General features: G+C 37.4%; 2 protein-coding genes across 4 annotated transcripts; one reads left to right on the plus strand and one right to left on the minus strand.

The window, feature by feature from the left end:
• The first annotated feature begins 408 nt into the window (after window positions 1-408).
• On the plus strand, window positions 409-4095 carry LOC117628221 (replication protein A 70 kDa DNA-binding subunit A). Its single transcript, XM_034360614.1, has 2 exons — window positions 409-911; window positions 1382-4095. The coding sequence occupies exons 1-2, from the start codon at window positions 616-618 to the stop codon at window positions 3705-3707; spliced, it is 2622 nt and encodes an 873-aa protein (XP_034216505.1). The 5' UTR covers window positions 409-615; the 3' UTR covers window positions 3708-4095.
• A 401-nt stretch (window positions 4096-4496) lies between these two features.
• On the minus strand, window positions 4497-8874 carry LOC117628224. Of its 3 annotated transcripts, XM_034360623.1 has the most exons (5): window positions 8753-8874; window positions 6247-6411; window positions 5832-6119; window positions 5043-5298; window positions 4497-4970 (listed from the first exon to the last, which is right to left on the minus strand). In XM_034360623.1, the coding sequence occupies exons 2-5, from the start codon at window positions 6382-6384 to the stop codon at window positions 4660-4662; spliced, it is 993 nt and encodes a 330-aa protein (XP_034216514.1). In that variant the 5' UTR covers window positions 6385-6411; window positions 8753-8874; the 3' UTR covers window positions 4497-4659. The 3 variants fall into 3 exon arrangements, with proteins under 3 accessions (XP_034216514.1, XP_034216512.1, XP_034216513.1); XM_034360621.1 differs by having other exon boundaries at window positions 4497-5298; XM_034360622.1 differs by having other exon boundaries at window positions 4497-5298; window positions 8646-8754.
• Window positions 8875-22271: the final 13397 nt, after the last annotated feature.

Below are 22271 nucleotides of genomic sequence, written 5' to 3' on the forward strand. Positions count from 1 at the left end.
TTCATGAAAATTAGTAAACAATAATAATAGCAATCAACCCATTTCCTTTGCTAATTCCATATGTTTAGTAAACAGTTTAATGGGAATGATTCTTCCCATGCCGATTCAGTAATTATCCGATTCCTAAATTCTCTGATTCCTTAGTACATTATCGCCACTCTCAATAGATTACTAAAAAAAAAATTCAATAGAAAATCTGTAAGACAAAAAAAAAGACAAAAAATTAAATAGGAGAAGAAAAGAATTAAAAGTGGATAACTGTATGGTTCGCTGTGAAGATCAAAGATCAAATCCACACCACACGTGTGGCATATTTACTCGGTGTACGTGGCGTCCTTGGCAAAAGTAGGAGACATATCCGGTATTTAAAATGAAGATATACCCTTGAAAAATGAAAATGCCAGGGAAAAGCCTTCCCCACTACTTTCCCACTCAAATACAGTTTCTGGGACTTTCCATTCCCTCAGTTTTTTAGGGTTTCAATTTTCCCTCCCAATTACACTCCCAGGCTCAATCTCTCTCTCTCTCTCTCTCTCTCTCTCTCTCTCTTCATTTTCCCAAATCAATCAACTTTCTTTTCTCGGCAACCAAACAGTCGCATACCCTGTTTCGACAATGGCTGTGAAGCTAACAGAGGGGGCGATAATGAAGATTTGCACAGGGGAGTACCATGACGAGACCTGGAAGCCCATCTTGCAAGTGCTTGACGTGAGGATGGTCAATACAGCGCGCAGTGGGGCCCAGCCGGGCCCCGATAACGAGAGATACAGGGTTTTGATCTCGGATGGTTCCCACCACCAGCAGGGGATGCTGGGCACCCAGAAGAACACACTGGTTCAGCAAGGCCTGCTTCAGAAGGGCTCCATCGTTTGCTTGAAGCAATTCACCTGTACCCAAGTCCAAAACCGCCTGTATGTGATATTATACTATTCCATCCTTGTCAAATTTCACTCCTTTTTTGTTTCTTTTCTGAAATTTTCTTGATGGGTATTTTTGTTTCGTTTAGGTTTTTGTTTTTGGGTTGGGTCAAGGGAATTGAGGGAGAAAGGGTTCTCAAATTTATGGTTTAGTTGATTAAGAATTCAGGAATCTAGTGATTTTGGTTTCAGTTAGTTCATTATTTGCAGTCATGGTTAAGCATTGATGATGGAAGCAAGAAGGAAAATCTGTAACATTTCTAGAAGAAATTAATTTAAATGCACCCAGTGATTGAAAAGTACATATATATATATATTATTGTTATTGTGTGTTCTTCAGCTTGTATTATTTGTTTTCTTTCTTTTTTTGTTATGTTAATTGAAAGTTGTTCTGCTTTAATGCCATGCCAAGTCTGCTTTTTCTCTTCCTCAAAAAATATGCGGATTCTGTTTACTGCTTGCAGGATCATCATTATAATTGAATTGGATTTGGTGCTTGATAAATGTGATCTCATTGGAGAGCCTGTAGCAGGACCTAAATATCTGAATGCACAGTCCTCAGGGGCATTACCTGGAAATGCCCAATCTATTGGTGGCAGTGCACATTCTGGTGGCGCAGTTCATCAAACTGTGACTAAAGCTACTCCGGAACAACCTAGAGTAAATCAATCATTTGGTAGTGCTTATTCTGGTGGTTCTGACCCAGGAAGACATGCGACAATGAGTACTACTCCCAATCACCCTAAACCAGAGACTGGTTTTGGGTTTCCTGGATCAGCACCATTAAGTGGGTCATATAGCAATCAGAACACAGGTTTTCGCAGCCCTAGACCTGAGGTTCCACAGCCAACTCTAAATGCTTATGCTCGGCCGCCTCAGCCAACTTATCAACAGCCATCTCCAACGTATCCTAATAGAGGACCAGTTGCCAAAAATGAAGCCCCTCCTAGAATAATGCCAATTGCTGCTCTGAATCCATACCAAGGGCGGTGGACAATCAAGGCTAGAGTGACAGCTAAAGGAGAACTTAGGCACTACAGCAATCCTCGTGGTGATGGGAAAGTTTTTTCTTTTGATGTTCTTGATTCTCATGGTGGAGAAATTCGAGCAACCTGTTTTAACGCTGTGGCTGATCAATTCTACAACCAGATTGAAGTTGGCAAGATTTATTTGATCTCCAAGGGTAGTTTAAAAGCAGCCCAAAAGGCTTTCAACAACCTCAACAATGACCATGAAATTACTTTAGATCACGCATCAATAATACAGCCATGTTTTGAGGATGACGACTCAATTCCAAAGCAGAATTTCCATTTCTGTCGTATAAGTGATGTTGAAGGCTTGAACAACAACTCTATTGTCGATGTAATAGGTGTGGTATCCTCCATCAATCCCCCTGCTTCTATACTGAGGAAAAATGGTGTTGAGACTCAGAAGAGATCCCTCCAGTTGAAGGATATGTCTGGTCGTAGTGTCGAGGTAACTCTATGGGGAAATTTGTGCAATGCAGAGGGACAAAGACTGCAAAGTATGTGTGATTCTGGTGCATTCCCAGTGCTGGCTGTAAAAGGTGCTAAAGTTAATGATTTCAATGGGAAGGCGGTAGGGACCATTCCTAGTAGTCAGCTTTTTATAGAGCCGAATATTGAAGAGGCACGTGAGATGAGGAGTTGGTTTGACAAGGAAGGAAGAAATACCTCATGTATCCCTATTTCCAGGGAAACAGCAGGTGTGGGTAGAACAGATATCCGAAAGTCTATATCTCAAATTAAAGATGAGCGGCTGGGGACTTCCGAGAAGCCAGACTGGATCACAGTTAGTGGAACTGTTTCCTTTATAAAGGTTGATAGTTTCTGCTATTCGGCATGCCCGCTCATGAATGGTGATCGACAATGCAGCAAAAAAGTTACAAATAATGGAGATGGCAAATGGAGGTGCGATAGATGTGATCAGTCCATGGAAGAATGTGACTACAGATATTTACTCCAGTTACAGATACAGGATCATACTGGCACAACATGGGTAACGGCATTTCAGGAGGGTGGTGAAGAAATCATGGGTATACCTGCAAAAGATTTGTATTTTTTGAAATATGAAGAGCAAGATGATGAGAAGTTTGTAGAAATCACTCGAAAGGTTCTCTTTACTAAATTCAATTTCAAGTTGAAAATAAAGGAGGAGATTTATGGTGATGAACAACGTGTAAAATCAACTGTTTTGAAAGCAGAGAAGGTGAACTTTTCATCGGAGGCTAGATTTCATTTGGAATTGATGAATAAACTTAAGATGGAGACTATTAGTTCTTCTGCCTCTGAGGGGGATAATGTAATGCCCAGCGCTGGGATGAATGCTACTGGATTTGGGAACACTGCAAGTAGACAACCTACACTAGATGTGAATGTTGGTTACAACAACAATGCTGGTAGAGAATTTGGAGGACCAGAAAGTCAAGGGGGTACCTATCGAAACCAGTTTAGTAGTGCTAGGTCTCCTTCAACTGGCTCTGTCGGTTCATATCTGAGCTGTAACAGTTGTGGGGATGCTGGCCATAGCTCCATGAACTGCCCAAGTGTAATGAATGGCCCAGGGCAGTCATCAGGAGCGGGCTATAACAACAGAGTATCTTCTAGGCCAGGTGTTGGCAATACTTCTGGTGACTGCTACAAATGCCACCAACCTGGACACTGGGCAAGAGACTGTCCTGGCTTGAACACTACTCCAGCGTATGGAGGCAGCGGAGGGAACCCTGTGAGATACGGAGGTGTTGCAAACCAAAGGGTCGGTGGCTTTTGAGGTTGTTGGGACAAAACCTTGTACAATATGATGAAAATGTTTGGTCATCATCATTTCCTGGGTGTTGGCTCTAGTTTTGGGGTTTGAGTTAGTGAACTTTCCTCATGTAGCAGAAGGTTCTTGTAATTTGTTTTCTTCATGATTTCAAGGATTTTGGATTTTAGTTTAGTTTCTTCAAAGTATTGTTTGTACTGATTGGAGAAGCTTAACGAAATCCTATGCTATATACCGTCAAAGAATATGTACCCATTTCAATAATTTTTGGTCATGGGTCTGAACCGGTATGTTTCTCTGTATGGTAGTGTAAGTTCCTTATCTTACTGCAGCTGCTTCAGAGCAACTTGTTTCCTCTCTACATTTGTTTATGTAGAATCATATATTTCTTTTATATTTTCCTTCAAAGTCAGACGAGTGAAGATTTCTTTATTGGTTACATTTAGTGCTTCCAGAAAGCTCCCAAATTCTTTGAAGTTTACTTGGGTTTTCAAAGATACAGATGATTTTCCTCCTAAACCTAAATTGTACGTATGGTTGTTTTGGCATAAGTTGTTTGTGTGATATTGCTGACAAGGTGGAAAAATGATGTTGGGTCGCATGAATTCTAAATGCATGAATGTGATGATGCAATAGAAAATCTGCGGTCCTGTAGTGAATACTTGGGATGATATTATACCTTGGCATGGAAGTTAATGGCGGCTCTTTTTTATTTTGAGTTTTTGACCATCATTGTAATTACTGATTTTCCACTTGCTTTTGAAGAAGGTTATCTCTTGACAGAAGGAATACAAATTTATGAACAAGTGAGATTTTTATTTAGCAAAAGTCAAATGCTTTTGTCACTGAATTACCATTCACATAATACAAGCAGCACAACACATACAATGTTGAAGACATATTTACTAAGAGAATTATTTTTTCATTTTATTATCTCCCTTCACCTTGTGCACTGATGTCAAAAGCACACATTTGATGATGAAGTTGGCCCAGTACTCTTTCGTGGGTAAAATATCATTCCTTCTGCAGCACAGTGACCACCTGTTCTGCCATCAACCTGGCTTGGGTTATAGCCAGCAACGGTGCTTTCAATTGTTGTCTGTGCTGCTACTCTCTCTTTCTCAGCTACTGCTTTCAGCCGGACTCGCTCAGCTCGAGAACCGATAACCTGTCCTAGGATAGAAGCTGAAATTGTCAATGCCATAGCAGTTTTAGGCATCACGACTGATTTCCTGAGCATAGCTATGAAGGGAACAGCAGCATGCACTGCTACAAACCACGAGAGCGAAAATTTCAGTGTGTGCTCCCTCCATACACCTAATGGAATATTAACTGCCATGCCTAAGGCTGCAATGACGAGCATTTTTGCAGGTAGTGGCTGAGGCCGTAGGTTCTTAACCAGGGCGGTCCGTGCGAGGGCTGCCCTTGCAGCAACTACTGCAGGCGGACATCTGAGTTTCATGCTAAGGGGTGGCTGAAGTGCTGTCGCAACAAGTGGTAGAACATGGCTCATAGCTCTATATGACTTGGCAATTGGGCAGTTACCTGTTTTTAACCACTCATTTCCCAGCGCCTCATGCTTTGACGAATCTCCATTCTGGGACATTGGAAATAGAAAAGCGAAGTCAGGTTTTCTGTAACAATCTGATAATATTTTCCAAAACCACGAGCAAGGAGCATGATTCAGACAAGCAGCATGTTCACAACTTAGTGAGTCGTACAAGCACACATTATCCAAATTATATAATGGGTTTATACCCTAAATCAAAGCTCTTTCCTCTCTGCAGGACGTCCCTCCTTTATGAAATGGCGAATTTGCAATAATGTGTTGATAACGTGTTGGAACATGTCAATAATTCATTGATACGTATATTGAGACGTTATTGTAATCCTTTCTTTAATAAAAGACGAACATCCTGCAGAGAGGAAAGCTCCCAAACTGAATATTCTAAAGCCCATAGTAATCTTTAAAATTCCGCAACTTGTTTAATGCTAGCAGACATGAGGCCTATTTGCCAAGACGGCCTTCCGTAAATGCCTTTCGTAAATGAGTTTTACATTTTTCTCCCCTTCCAACATCATTTCTGTTCTAACTAAATTGATAAAGTTGGTAAGGGTTAAAAAAACTACCTGTGTAGGGGTTTCCTTCTTGCTAGATGAATCGGAGTTATTCTTTTTCCATTTGTCAGAGAAAGAACCAAAACTGAAAGGCCCTCCGGGTCCAAATGCTGACATACTTATGGTGGCAGCCTTGGCTGCTAAAGGATTGAACTGAGGTTCAGGCTTGGGTTCCAGAATGTCCAAATGAGAATAAGATCTCCCTGATAGTGGGACAACACCATCCTTCCCGTGAAACAGCTTAAAAGCCATATCAAAATTCGGAGCATCCTCAAATATTGGACCTTTTGCTCCATGCACCTGAGAAAACAATCAATTCAAAGTTTAAACACCCTTTTACTTCATATTACCTTAATTAAGAGAAAAAACCAACTACAACTACAATGGAGTCAAAGAGGACATTAGATGACAAAGAGAGACAACTTACAGGAATGGGGAGACTTATAGGAGTGAAGGAAAAACAAGTGGGTTTGTTTATGTTCCTCAAAAACGGACATCTTTGCATGTCCTCAGCAGAGGGGCACTCAGAAGCATCTCCATTCATTCCTTTAAACAGAAAATCCATTGAATCCTCTGGTCAATGCAATAAACCCTGCAACAAGAACAAGGAAGAATCAAATTATATAAAAGAATTAATTTTAGGATTCCGTAACATGCACAGAAAATTTTCTAAGAAAATAAAATATTTCAAGGCCAACGACAAAACAAACATGAAAAAAATTCCCCACCACATCAAAACAAGAAGAATTATAAAATGGTTATCCAATTCAAATAGAAATAGAATGACTTACTGTTACATACCATAGATGCAGTAAATTTTCAATTTTAATGAGGTTGAGCTATTCAAAGAAGATGATTCTAGAGGGGCCATCTATCAAAATTAAGTTTATAAGCATATACATATATATAGGGTTCAAGCCTTTCTAATCGTAAATTGATCAGAATCGAAAGGGAGAGATGCCTCTTTCGCATGAGTAATGAATAAGGAGGGAAACGGATTCAAGCTTTTTCTGATCATAAATTGAACATAAAAAAAATATATGCTCTCTCGTACAATATGTACTCCATCATTTCTTTAATAAGAGACAGAGTAATATGACATGAGCAGAAGTAACAGAGGTCAACAAGGCGTCCTCCGAAGATACAATATAAACATTATCATCCAACTAAGATACAGAACAACTAAAAGATACAATCATCTTGACAAAAGAAAAGCCACCTATAACCAAGAATAAAGGAAAATGACTTATCTCGAAATTCAGTGGACACTGTGCCCACAAAAATGCTCAAAATTGGAGTCTATCCTACATGAAATCCACCTCCTACCCACATCTTCCCTCGAAAATCCTTCTATTCCACTTCAACCATACAACTGAGAAAGCACGCCATAAACTTTGTTGCTGAGACAATAACAAACTTAGGCTCATCAAAGCTGAGCTAAAAAAATTCTTTGTCAGGCAAATGCTTCTGAAGGAACCTAATTCCACCATCATGGCTTTTGCCCCAAAAATCCCCAATCCAATGATAAGTGATATTTTTCCTATAGCATGCTGCATGTCTCTATTTGAGATCATTGCTAATAGGAGCAGAAAGCTCTTGCCTCAGCTAATTAGTCACTCTCACATTAACTTTCTATTAAATTAATAAGTCACTCTCAGACTACCTCTGCAGTTGGAAGAATAGTATGAGACAATTTCTTGATTGTGCAGGAACTAATTACGAATTACACAAGGACTGGGGGATCCCTGGGTGTGCACTGCTCTCAAAGTGGATCTTATGAAGGCCTATGACTGCTGAGCTAGGACTTCTTACTGGACACTCGGGCTGCTTTTAACTTCCCCAGCACCGTGATTAATTGGATTACTTTGTTAGTAGCAGAAGTCATAGGCAAGGGGACACCATGTTCCATACCTATGTCATTGCCATGGGCATCCTTACAAAATAAACCATCACAAAATACAGGCTTCTCCTCTCTTTAGATATCACTGGAATTTGTCAGCGTTTCACTAGGGATAAACTTATGGAAGAGGTTCAGTAACTAAAAACAAACCTCAAGCAGTCTTTTGATATATTCTTTAACTACATTCAAGTTCAAAATGCGCTAAACCTCATGGTTGTTTGTGGAGTTTAATCATAAATATGACCATGCAACGTTGAAAATGGCAAGACTATTACATTAAACAATTGCCATTAACAATTCATTGTCGTAAGAGTGTTGAGCCATTACTTCTTGTGCAAGGAAAAAGATCCACAACATCAGCAGTCAAAGGAAGTTTCTCTGGACTAGAAAGACAGGAAGCAAGTATGTTCCTATAAAGCAAACACACAGAAAAACCTAGATTGAATTTGAAGCTAAAAGGTGTAATCAAACAGAGTGATACCAAACTCGGATGCTTTAACCGATACTGATGGCATATATGCTAAACTCAAATAATAATCAAAAGATTAAGAGAGTAAAAATGCAACAAAAAAGCAAAAAAACTAGAATTAACAGAATATCCTGTGGGTGATATCTAATTTCAGAAATACATAAAAGAAAAGCCATTCATCACTAAACCAATACCCCAGAAGAACAAAATGAAACTGTTCCACTAGCTCTGAGGTATTGAAAATTTGTACTTCAGCTTACAAGACTCCAATTATAAAAGAAGACAACTCCAATTCAACTACAAAATTTAAACATAAATTTTAAATGAGAAAATCTATAACAAGAAACGTAAAATCTATATCATTCAAATATGAACAGTTAAAATTCGAAGTAAAAATCTAAGGAAAATAATTCGAGCGAAACCCAGCAGTTACTATTATTGGCATGCAAAAGATTACCATCAATGAAATCATAAACCTTAAAAATCAGTGGGCGGTAAAGAATAAGGAGGAAATTGCATTGAAAAGGGAGAATGAAGGGGGTGCTCTGAAAGGAGATAAATTACCTGACACAATGAGGCCGGAAAATCCAGAGTTGGAAGAACAGGAGTTAGAGCTGGAAATTGGGAAAGACGTGTGGAGGACACGGACACGTACGCACGGTTCGGGGATTTTTATTGGGATATGAGTCAAGAACCACAAACGAGTTATTTTTTCGCTCAGCACTCACTTCGTTGGTTTTTTTTTTTTTTTTTTTTGGTCAAGGTAATTCATTCTATTAAGATGAAAGGGATTACACAGTCAGAAAATGCGAAAATAAAAACCAGCCCAACACTGATAGGTACAAGGCCTCAGCCCAACGGAAATAAAAAGAAGCCACATAAAGGAAAAAACCCTAAAACAAACATCTAGCCTAATACAAGCACAAAGGAAGAACTCTAAATCTGAGAAGCTACAACCGCCACTTCCCCCTTGCCGCACCGCCATCGCAAATCCACAACCTCTAGAGATGGGTAACCAGGGTAACCAGTAACCAGAAAGACCATTGCTTAGAACGGAGAATGGTGGTGGACAAACCACCTAAGCAAAAAGCGCTACCATAATCCTAGAAGCAAGTGCAAAGAGCATATTTGAAGCATCCTCATCCATGGAGCCGAGGAGTAGTGGCTGTTGGTTGAGATCTCGAGTTAGAACACAGTCGAAGGGAATGTGTGGAGGACACCATAACAGAGAAGGGGCAAGGGATGTAAAGGTGAGAAGTGTAGATTGAAGAACAACATTTATGGGTGGGGGAGAAAGAGGAGAGTGGAAGTGTAGATATGGGTTTTCCAAATTTGGGCAAAATTTAGGGAATTTTAAGGTGAGGGTGAAGAGAAGAAAGTAGACAAATTCAATCATAGGGAATAGGGAAGAGGAGAATTTGAGGGAGATGTAATGGATAGATGGGGGCGTTTGGAGACACAAGGAGTTAGAGATGAGGGAGATCAGAGGGAAGGGAAGGAGTGAGAGAGGAGATTCAGAGAGATAAGGAGTAAAAACAAACAAACAAAAAAGTAACATAAACTCTCACAGAGGAGAGGAAGAACTCTCACAAAGGAGAGAGAGAGAGAGAGAGAGAGAGAGAGAGAGAAGGAGGAGGAACTAAGGCCTCCTCCCCCAGTGCAGGGCTAAAAGTGCACTCACTTTGTTGGGTAAGTAATGAAATATACATCATATCCTTCACCCGTATTATAAAGTGAAATAGCCGGATGGTGTTACCTAGGGTTGGGCATTTAGAATAATAAACTAGAAAATTGGATCGACTAGTCTGATTTGGTGCGGTTTATTTTCTTTAAGTTGGTTCAAAAACCAAATTGACCCAAACTAAATAGGTTTGATCTGCGATTTGAAGATTCAAAACCAACGGTTTAAACAAACAAAATCGGCCTATTATAATTTAATTTTTTAACAAACATGTACATTTTTTTTTAAAGGTAGCATATGGCCTTCTCCAACCCATTTGGGGCTAAACCCAAATTTTCCCCCTCTAAAAATTAACTATTTTGGTTTAGACCAGACTCAAACCGTTTTTTCCCCCAACCATCCAGACTCAAATTTTAAGTCCGCAACTTAATTAAATTGTTTAAGAATAGTTTAAGTCTAATTTTTTTGTATGGATAACATTTAATCATAATTAATTCCAAAAGAAACACACACAATACCATTATAAAGGATTAACGGCAAACTATTGACCATGTGCATGTTCTTGCTTTCATCTTGTTTATTCAATACTTCTTCTTTCTTGGAGTAAATTTGGACAGGTCTATGGATTATTTATCTTGTTGGTTACGTATAAGTATCAGCTTGATCTTGGACAAACTTGTCAAATATATTGAGCTTTCGTCTCTTATCCTCCTTGAAAGCAATGCCTTGCTCAACCAATGATTCCAAGTACTATCCCTTGTTTGTTGAGAAGGGTCAACCGTCTTCCCTTTTTTTTTGGCAGCCTTTTGTTTATCTCACCCATCAGGCCTTGGACTAGGCATGGCGATATCGTCTGCGTCATTATCCAAATTCACCATACTTATCCAGAAGAACATTGTGTGAGAGGCTCATTTATGTCGTTCCACTTTGGGCAATCTTTTAAGATTTTCCAAGCATGGTACAACTTGAAAGGCCTATTTAGAGGCTTATTATCATTAAGAAATATCATTTTCGCATGCACGTCCTAGGCATGAAAAAAAAAAACTAAGTTTGGAGTTGAATAAAATTACAAATATAAATCTAAAGTTTTAATAAGAATGGGTACTTACCACATCATGTAGATTTGAGCCACTTTTGTGGGTTCATATTGGCCTTAGTCAAGCATGCCTTCCAAAGAGAACATTATTGGTTGATAGTCTTGAACTGAGAAATAATCACTTGGTATGTTCGTTGCTCGGGTCCACTAGTGCCCGGATCATTTTCCAGAAACTTTTGATATACATGATGCCAAAATGTGTCGCTTACTTGATTGGTGCCAACAACCTCATCTTCACTGATGGAAACCCACCCCTTGCAAAATGCCTCATCTTCTTCGGGCCTCCAATTCACACCTCTTTGAGATTTAGTGGACATCTTCCAGAAGAATGAAAGGAGATTGATGAAATTGATAAAGGAAAAATAAATTGAGAAATAGAAAAAATATTTTTGGTAGAATATTTGAGAAATGGGTTGGTATTTATAGAGTTTGGAGTGAGTTTTGGGATTGGATCTTATTTAGCTTAATTTAAAATATTATTTTGACCATTGGATTTAAATTTCAGTCGTTGGATCTTTTTTTTTTACCATTAAAATAACTTGAATTTAATATGGATCGTTGATTTGAGTTATTATTGAAAGTATAAAAAATAAAAAAATAAAAAGATTTTGAATTGTTACTATTGGATTCCAACGGCAACAGCACCAGCTGCTGCCATGAGACAAGGTAGCAGCTACCACAAAGCAACACAGCAGCAGCACCCGAGGCCTACAACATCTTCTTTGCACATAGGTTGCGTCTGCTTTAGTGGGCTCCATAAAAAAGTTTTCCAATCCAGGTAATAGCTGGACTAGTATTTGGCCCTAAGTTTGGGTTTTCCCATATTTTGACCCCTTAATTTTCTTGGGTTGGGAGAGAAATTGGCTAAAATTAGGGATATTTTGGGTTTGGCCTCATAGGTTAGAGATGCCTTACTCTATTGCGTTTGGCCCCAAATTTTGGCCCCTTACCATATGCCCTAACACAATTGAACGCTCTCTTCGCCTTCTCTTTCTTTCTCTCTTATGTCTAGCCTCAGTCCCGACTCTCACCCTCCCTCTTGAGCATACACTGAATTTGTGCTTTAGATTAAAAAAAAATCACACCTTCCTTCTACAACACTATTCTACATCAAGAAAGATAGAATGCAGCGACTCCAAAGTGAGATAAATCAACAAACCATCCCAGAAGATGAAAGAGTCTCAAGAAGGCCAAGGGCTTATAAGCCCAAAAATATAAATAAATAAATGGTGGATCAAAAGGTTTACCTACCAAGTAATTTTTTAGTGTTTTGGTGTACCATCCAATAAACGTATGACATGTGGAATATTTCCAATGCAGCCAACCACATGCCATAAAAAGCAATGCAGTAAGTTGGAGAAGAATTTCACATGTTATATGTGTATTGGATGGTACACCATGAAAAATTTCTCTTACCTGAGTGCTTAAATAGAAGGCTTATAGGCCCCAAAAGAAATAAAATGCTCATAACCTTAAAATAAAAAAATAAAAAAAGTAGCTCAAATGGAGTCATTCTATAGTAAGGGCCTTATCTAAGACCCTTGGTTAAGACTCTTTCTCTTAAGTTATCATTGGATCAAATTGGTTAGCTGTTGGATCAAATTGGTTAGTTTGATCCAATGGTTAAAAGATATGGCCTCATCTAAGAGTCTTATCACTATAGAATTCTATTTGTGCAAATATTCTCACCCTACAATATCCGCTTGAAGAACCTTTGAGTCTAGAACTTCCTTCTCTTTTCCTCGGTTCCTGTAAAATCAAATATGAGTAAAAGACCACACCCGGGGGGGTGTTGGCAAAAGCCCTCCGATGCCTAAGTTAGTTCAATTGAATTCTTGAAAAACAATAGCTAAAAAAGGGTACAAATTTTTCTTTATGTCGATAACCGGGTGACCAAAGCCGTTTATGGTGGTCGGAGCCGTGTGGATAGGCAAAAGTGGAGGAGCTGGCGGCTAGGGTGGCCGTCAGCTAGGAGAAAGAGAGAGAGGGATTTCGAGTATTTTACTAAGGTTTCGGAATTGAGTTTCGAATTACCTTGTGTGTTGAATGTAGCCATATATTCATCCTAGGAATCTATTTTCAAAGAATATCTAGAAGAAAGATATTCTTTCCCCAAATTATAGAGATTGAATCAATTAGGGATTTGATTGGGATCAAATCACTAAATGATGATGATATCTCCTAAATAGGATAATACCCTAAATTGGTGATATTACCTTTTAAAGAAAGATAAGATCACATATTTAAAATAATATCCCTATTGTTAGTATCAATTAATTTGCCAAATAAATGGGCTCAATTAATTGACAGGAGATATTCTTCTTGTCCACATGGCGTATCATGATTGGAAGCCAAAATATTTGTTTCCACATATGTCCCCCCAACTTCTGCATGGCGCTTACGAGGCATGTAGAAGATGAAAAATATTCTTTGGGCTTTCCAACTGTGTTTGGACATTCTTCTTTGAGTTAGACTCCTTTTGCAAATTGGGCTCCCAATTGAAATGGACTTTTGACTTTTCTTGGAGTTGGGCTCCAATGGAAATAGACTTGTGATTCCTCCTTGACCTAGGGTGCCCGGCCTTTATAAATACAAGGCTCCTCGTCATTCTTTTTCAAATTGCAAACTTGTCTTCTCTACTTTCTAGTTTGACAGAGATTTTGGAGAATTGTAATGCTTGACGAAGAAAGGAGTTGCCGTGTATCACAAGGTAAGTCGAGCATTTTTTTTTTTTCTTCTTCTTTTCTTCTTTGTGGTGAAGACTGGTTGGGTGGGCTTGGCCAGTTGTCATCGTGACGACGACGGTACAATGGGATTTGCCTGGTACAATGATATTTTGATCCAATGGGTAAAAGATATGGCCTCATTTAAAAGCCTTATCACTATAGAATTCTATTTGGGCTAATCACGAGAGAATATCCGCTTGAAGATCCTTCGACTCTAGAACTTCTTTCTCTCTCTTCCTCAGTTCCAGTAAAATCAAATATGAGTAAAAGACCACACCCGATGGGTGTTGGCCAAAGGCCCTCTGATGTCTAAGTTAGTTTGATTGAATCCTTGAGAAACAATAGCTAAAAAAAGGTACGGAGTTTTCTCTATGGGGAGAACTAAGTGGCCGGAGCCATGTGGATAGGCAAAAGTAGAGGAGTCGGCGGCTAGGGTGGTTGTCGGCTAGGAAAGAGGGAGAGAAGGATTTCGGGGTGTTTTTCTAGGGTTTAGGGAATTGAGTTTTGAATTACCTTATGTGTTGAATGTAGTCGTGTATTTATAGGGCTCTAGGGATCTAGGGTTTTTCAAAGAATATCTTCTTACTTGGAAAGAAGATACTCTTTCACCAAATTGTAGAGATTGAATCAATTAGGAATTTAATTGGGATCAAATCACTTATTGTTGATGATATCTCCCAAATAGGATAATACCTTAAATTGGTGATATTATCTTTTAAATAAAGATAATTTCCCATATTTAAGATAATATCCCCATTTTTAATATTAATTAATTTACTAAATGAATGGACTCAATTAATTAACCTAAGATATATTCTTTTTATCCACGTTAAGCCTCATAATTAGAAGCCGAAATATTCGTTCCTATAAATTCTATGACTCAAATGATTTATCTGAATGCTCGTTCCAAAGAGGACAACCCAAAGTGGAAGCCTTATAAGTCCAAAGGAAGTAAAAGATATGTAGAAACCTCCACGATTTTTATTTAATTATTTTTGATATTGTTATATCTATCATTGAAAATCTTTGGAGTCCTGGTTTTTGGTCGAATCTTCGGGCTCTTTTTTTTTTTTTTTTTGGGGTCTGGTATTGGGCTTGGTCTTTGTTCGCCATACTTGTCCATTTTGTGTTTTTGTTTTGTTTTTTTTTTTGGCATTAACCCACTTGTCCAATTTGTTGGCTCTCTTATTCCCCCTTACTAAAAGTAAATTCCCAACTCCACATATTTTCTTCTCATTTATTTCTTTGTCATTTCATCTCCTCTTTTATTTTCTTTCGTACTTCTATTTTGATTCCAAAACGTACAATAGAAAACGCCCATTAGCACTCGCGCGAGCTCGTGCCAAGAGTTAAGCAAATACTTTAGGGAGTTTTTATTTAAAATCAATAGGAAGTTTACTATTCTGGTTGATGATAATCTAATTTCACATCATCTAGAAAAGCCAATGACTAAAATATAGTATCCGATCATACATATATTGTCACTCCTATATTTTAATAAATTTATTTAAAGTCAATCATAAAACTCCACATGTCCAGGACCCACCTCCAGCCGGCCACCCGCTGCCACCACTTCAAGTGCCCTTTATTCACTCTAAAAAAACAGCAAATTTTATGTACTTAAAAGGGACTTGAACCTTGACACTCAAAAGAGAAACTTCAATTGCAAACTACTACACTGTCATAGTTTCTTTTCTATTCTATAAACCTTTGACTCTTATATTAGTATTTTTACGTTACTCTTATATTGATATTTTTTAAGTTTATAAAATATAAATTGCAATACAGAGTCTTTATTCCTTTTGGCTCGTAGTCAAGGGCAGACCCAAGTTTAGGATTGGGTGGGATGTAGTCCAGTGCCACAATTGAAAGTCTAAAAAGTTGGGCTTAATACTTACTTACCCTAGATTAGAATGATTCAAAGGCCATAACCATACAAATCCAACCCAAATCTACTTTCTAATTATCTTGTACACCGTCAATTGAGCACACAGTTGGCACTACTTGTCCCAAAAAACTGATGAATGATTGGGGGGAGAGAGAGAGAGAGAGAGGCTTTGTTTTTTCTTTCCCACACATCGTCGGCACATGGAGATGCATATGCATCTTGCCATGTGGAGTGTGTTTGAGCTTTTGATGGATGCCGAGTAGGCAATAATAATAAAAACCACGTTCCTCAATTCCGTCTCAACAAAGTCATTAGTCAATAGCGACAAGTTGATAATTAACAGACGTGCTCTGCATGACGCGGTCTCTCTCAAATCTTAATTATAATTGTATCTTCTACATCTAAATGCGCGTTTAGCTTAGCTGCATCACCGACTATATCCTCTCTTTCCTTCAATCCGTTTTGCCTTAATTTTCAATTTGGAGGGCCCATAAACCATGTGAGTTCGTCCCACATATCTTTTTCTCGGTCAATTTAGTTTGATAGTTAGGTCATGGATCTTAAGTAGGACAGTTTACTACCCAAAAACAATCTTATTCGATTTAGAAGTAAGGATGGTTAGTTAGAGCACTTCCACCTTCATTCTCTTTTATCATAACAAATGGGGGCCTACACTACAAAAATAATATCTCTTCAAGGAAAAATTGTCATGGTAAGAAGTGAGCTATAAAATTGGGCAAGCCCAAAAGCAAGACTTTCTTGGGCAAGTTGACATCATGCTTATGTCAGTGTGACGTCAACGACCAATTTAAATACAAAAAAATTAAAAAAAGAAAGAAATATCTAGCCATGTTCTTCACTTCTCACATCAAAATCCATACAAGTTCTTCTCCTCATATCCCATGTGAATAGTGGTTGCCATGACAATAGGTGGAAATGCATCAAAAAAAAATTGCTAGGGCATTCACATGAATAATGTCTGCCCTTACTTGGCCTTACCCTTTGCCATGGCACAACGGGTGGAAGTGCTTTTAATTTGACCACATTTTTTTTTTGTTTAAAAAAATTGTTGATACATAATCCGGCTCGAGCCAATTGACGATTAATAGAACGCCACGTTAGCAGCCTCGTCAATAAATACCTCACCACTTGGTCAGCTTACCCGACCATACTCAAGGATTGCCCAATTTGATACATGACCAATGTTGATGTTTGGTTCACTTGAAGATGCGAAATGAGTGAAGGAAACATACGGTCAAAAGAGGTGCAACAATTTGACTAGGCTCTGCTGCTTGAGCATAATCTACAAGCGCTCGAGCGGCAAAGTGATACAAACCAAGGCGCTCAAGCGGCAGAGCGATACTTCTCATCCAAACCAAGGAGCTCGAGCGCCTGCTTGAGGGGCACAGCTCAGACTCGAGCGGTGAGCGGGACATGCATATCCCTAGCGAATCTGGACATATTTTCTCCTAGTTTTGGAGTCCTTTAAGTTTCATATTCCTTCTATAATTGTACTAAAGCCCTATGACATCTAAATAGGCACCTTAACGCTAGGTTATTAAGACGTGAGAAAGCTAAGGCATCAAATTAGGTTTGAGCCAAGGGTGAGAGAAAAGAGAGGTAGGGTTTGTGGGAGATCAAAGGGGGTTCTTCATTGTAACCAAATGGGTTCTTTCATACTAGTGAATTTCTCAGAACCTCTATAAATTCTTGTGTTCTTTGTGTGCATGTTTACTTTGTGGTTTCATGTGTGCTTTATCTTTGCGTGGTTTATGTGTGATAGTTGCGTTGTCCATCAACGACAATGTCTTAGAGTGTTTTTGCACAACAACCACGTGGTGCTGGTTCAGATCAGATCCACTTGCTCAACCGACTATGACACTTAATTAAAACAAATGTTAATCTCTCCAAGCGAGATGTGGTTGACCAAAGTATGAGTATTTGGAGCTTAGTTACCTACCACTTCCTTAGACAAGAGTAATAACTTCATAACTCTAAAAAAATTTGTCCATTTTCACTCTAAAACATTATCTACTTCACTTACTTTGGCTAGGGTTGGCTAGTATCACACCAGTGCTCCCGATTTTTTCTTTTGTGCATATCATTCCGTCAAAGAGGGTTGGCTAGTATCACACCAGTGCTCCCGTAATTACCCATTTTTTCTTTTGTGCATATCATTCCAATTAAGAAGGGAAGACATTACCCTCCATACCGACCTGATAGACGCCTGACTTTAACCTGGTCCATGTCCGAAGTTGACCATTCAAAATCAAGCGTCAAGAAATTTCTTACTTTTACCAACTCTCTTTTTACAGACAAACTCACACAACATGCACTGTTACAAGATATACACGGGCTCAAACCCAAGACCTTGACCCAAGTTGGGTAAGATGTTGATGATCAGACTGGGTGTGTATGAGGGAAAAAGAAGTTCGGCTATTCATTATAGGAGTTGTACATGATTACAAGGGAGAATGTGCATAAGCATTTAGAAGAAATAAGGAGTTACATATGCAGTAGAGAGTTATGAAATTGTAGAAGAAAGAAAGGGTGGTAATCCCCCTCTTTGTTGTACCAAAACCTCCTTTTATATGCAAAGGGATGAGGTGCAATCTTGTCAATATGAGAAGTAGCAGCTCCTTTCCGACCAAGTGGATAACTGGCAAGTAATCGCATCCAAACATGGGCTCCAACTGTATGCTGACACATGGATTGTCAGAGGATTACCATACAGCTTCTTAAGGCGGCAGCACTATGGGATACTCTGACCTCCCTTCCTTCTCGAATGAGGTCGAGTAAACGGTCAATGGAAAGCTTAGGGCCCGTTCGGTAATGTTTTCGGAGAATGTTTTCTTAGAATATTTTCAGAGAATGAAAACAAGAAAACGAATTTGCATTTTTAGGAAATGAAAATGCTTCTGGTAGATTAATTAGAAAACATATTCAGAAAATAAAAACAATGAAAACGTGTCTGGTAGTACAATTTGAAATAATAATATGTGAGGTATTTTTATGAAAACGTTTCCCATGAGAATGAAAACAACTTTTTTTTTTCTGTTTTCTACGAGTATACATGAATTTGTTTTCATTTTATGAAAACATTCTCAGTGTTTTCCGTTTTTAGGCTACCAGACGTGTTTTTGCCTCATTTTTGTTCTCTGAAAATGAAAAGCAATCCCTTTAAACGTTACCGAACAGGCCCTTATGGTCTGATGCGGTGATGTGAAATGGAGGCGCCTTCACCGCTCTAGACGGGTCTCGTGCAAGTGGGGATTTAAATAGAAGACCCCGTTGGCTGGTCAGATCACTTATGAGTTTGGTGCTAGGTTCGCTTCCACGTGGCAAGATTTAGTAATTTATCCGGCTCGATCAGTCCTACATACATGAACCGTGATTGATAATTTTTATAGTAAAAATAATTAGAGCAGAGCATTTAAATAAAATTTTAATTGATAAATTCCAAATGTGAACCTACTTGCTATTATTGGTTTTCCCTAGAGGTAAGATTTGTATTTTATTACAAAAAAAAAATTTGGGTATGATATTACAAAACAATATGGTCAGATTGTGAACGTACTTGCTATAATGGGATTTAGATATTAATGTCCAAATGGATAATATTCAAGTACTAAAATATCAAAAATATTGATGAAATATCGAGGATATTATCGTTTTTTGGGGTCTATGATATTTAGGAACATATCCATACACAGCGTATAAGTATCGATAATATCGACAATAATATCGAAAAATATTAACGTCAATAATTTATCTCACACTTCAGCAATATTTGGCCAAAATATCGTTATAATATCGATAATATCGAGATGATGAAGACAATGAAAAATTTAAAGAGTTATTTACACTAACACCCCTTGAGGTTTCTTGTGTTTTCACAAAACCTCCTCAGGTCTCAAAAATTACACGAACACCCCTCCTGAGGTTTTATTTTGTTTTCACAAAACCCCTTTTCGTTGATTGTTTGTCCAAAAATTGATGATTTCATTAAAAAAAAAACTTACGCAAATGAGAAAATTAACCTCAATGAAGTATATGCAATCTAATCTCAAAAGCCAACTTTGTCATTTGGAGAATTTTTTTGGTATAAAATCATCAATCTTTGGATGAAAAATAAATGAAAATGAGTTTTGTGAAAACAATTTAAAACCTCAATGGGCGTTCTTGTAATTTCTAAAACCTCAAGGAGTTTGTGAAAAGGCCGAAAACCTCAGGAGGTGTTAGTGTAAATAACTCAAATTTGAAGCTTATAAGAACTCTATTTGGTACTAAGTCACTCATGTATCTTACCATGCAATGTATAAAGTGTAAAATATTGTAGTATATCATTATAAATAAATGACTATAGTGTGTTTAATCTCTTTCATTAATTACTACATATGTTCTTTACTCACAGCATTTGTTAGCTCGCTATATAATCAACTTAAATCAGTTAAACCCATTATGCAATGCATTTCCTTTAAATTTTTTGTGATAAAGTAATTAATAATTGACTAAATAAACTTCCTCTAAAGTTTTAAGAAAAATTTCCAAGTTTTTCTTACAATTTATGTGGTTTTTATTCAATTTTTATCAATATCAATAATATCCCAATATTTCTATTAAAATTTATTTTTAAACTACTAATATTTCCAAAACCATCGATATTTTAAACCTTGATAACATTATTTTCTTAAGAATGCATAATTCATATATAATATATAAATGATTGTTAATTCCCATATGCGAACCTACTTTATTACAATACATTTTTTCGCATAGGTAGAATTGCATTCTATGTAATGGTACTGTTAGACGAGAACCTAACCTGGGACATGACTTCTTGGCTCTACAAAACATAATGGTAGATGAGCAACTTAAAAACATATCCACATCGCCTGGTCATGACCATCATTTGCATGCACAACTTTTCTCTTTGTTCTCTACACCAAAGGGACCACCAATTTGTTATTGTTCTTACACTGAATGTCTTTCAGAAAAAGACCACTATTTTTTCTAAACACTTTGGCTTGGCTATCTAGTTTATGTCTAATAAATTTTGTGTGGCTTATTGTATATTATCAGTTGTTTATTGGTGACTTCTTTTTTAATTTCAAATGACGAATATTGAATTAACGGGGTTTAGCTCAATAAAGAAAAACGTATTGATTTGCATATCAATGGTCTTAAGTTCGAACCTCCATGACATACTGGCAGCGTGTGTGTGTGTGTGAGCAAATTCTCTTTCCCTTGTAGTTTGGAATATCACTTGTATTCAAAAAAAATTATAAATATTGTTAAGATTCCAACAAGATTTCTAATCATTTTGAAATAATAGTCTAAACTACAGGGGATGAAGGTTTCTCACATACACTCACACTATCAAGGTGCCTATTAGGGGTTCGAACCTATGCAAGTTAATGTCTTTTTCTACTGGGTTAGACACAATTGACAATATTTTTGTGTTACTAAATGAGTTTATTGTGTGTTTTTCTTAATCTTATAGTTATTTAAGTTTAGCATCGCATGACAAAATTTCCAGCATATAAAGAAAATTAAGGTCGTTGCTAGCTTATAAATGGACATGGTTACTGATTAACGCAATTGGATAAGATATAAACATAAACATAAGTACATACAAACAAACAAAAATTGCATCAGAATGCAGTTTCATTAACAGAAAAAAAAAAAAAAATTAATTAGAGGGTGAAATGTCAACGAAGAAAAAGTATGGAGGGTAAAATGACCAAAAAGAAGTTCATCAAATAGAAATTGTACCTCCCTTTAGATATATAACTTACAATGAAGGTGTCATGAGGTTCAAATTTGAAACTCTGAGTCCCATTGACAACTCTTCTAAATATTTAATTATCTTTTTCAACTAAATATATTTTCGGACATTCATTCACTATATTTATACTAATCAAGTCCTTTTTTATGCATAACACAAGACCCCTTACCTCTTTTCCTCTTCCCCATTTATTAAAAAGGGAAATTTGTATAAATACTACTTAAACTATTAGGTATGTGCACGATTACTACATGTGTTGCGGTTAAGAAGATAGACCATTGGTTAGTCTAACAATCGAACTCTTATGTGTAGAGATGTTTGTCTAAGAGCATCTCCAACAACCTTTTCAACAACTTTGGAATGTTAAAATTGGTGAGCCACATCATCAAAACCTCTCAAACAACTTTGTCAAACTCAGTCATCAAAGCTACAACCTCTTTCTCTCTCTTCAGAACTGGTAAGTTGACCTTGGCTTTTTTTTTTCTTTTTCTTTTTTTCCCTTGAGAATTGACTTTGGCTCTTCAAAACATTTAATTTTACTTTAGAAAAACAAAACCTACCTTGAAAATGTTAAAAACATGCATTTTTTTTCTTTTCAAATAATAAATACATAGACATTTTTCACATGTTTTCATATTTACTTTTTTTCGTAACATTGCATTAATTTAATTGAAGAGTTTGTTGGGCTATAAATTATTAGCAAATAAACCATTTCAAATTGCCACATAAGTCAACCAACTTTAGTTTGAAGAGTTCAGTTTGCTACTACTATTGAAGATGCTCTGATCTTCTAATACATAGCCTGACTTTTTTTTTAAAAAAAAACTTGTTTTTCTCCTCTCATAAATAAAAAGTTTAATTACACCAATACTCTCTGAAACTTCGATCAAATCTCACTTTGCCC

Source organism: Prunus dulcis, chromosome 5, assembly GCF_902201215.1.
Source record: "Prunus dulcis chromosome 5, ALMONDv2, whole genome shotgun sequence".
In the NCBI taxonomy this organism is placed as follows: Eukaryota; Viridiplantae; Streptophyta; class Magnoliopsida; order Rosales; family Rosaceae; genus Prunus; species Prunus dulcis.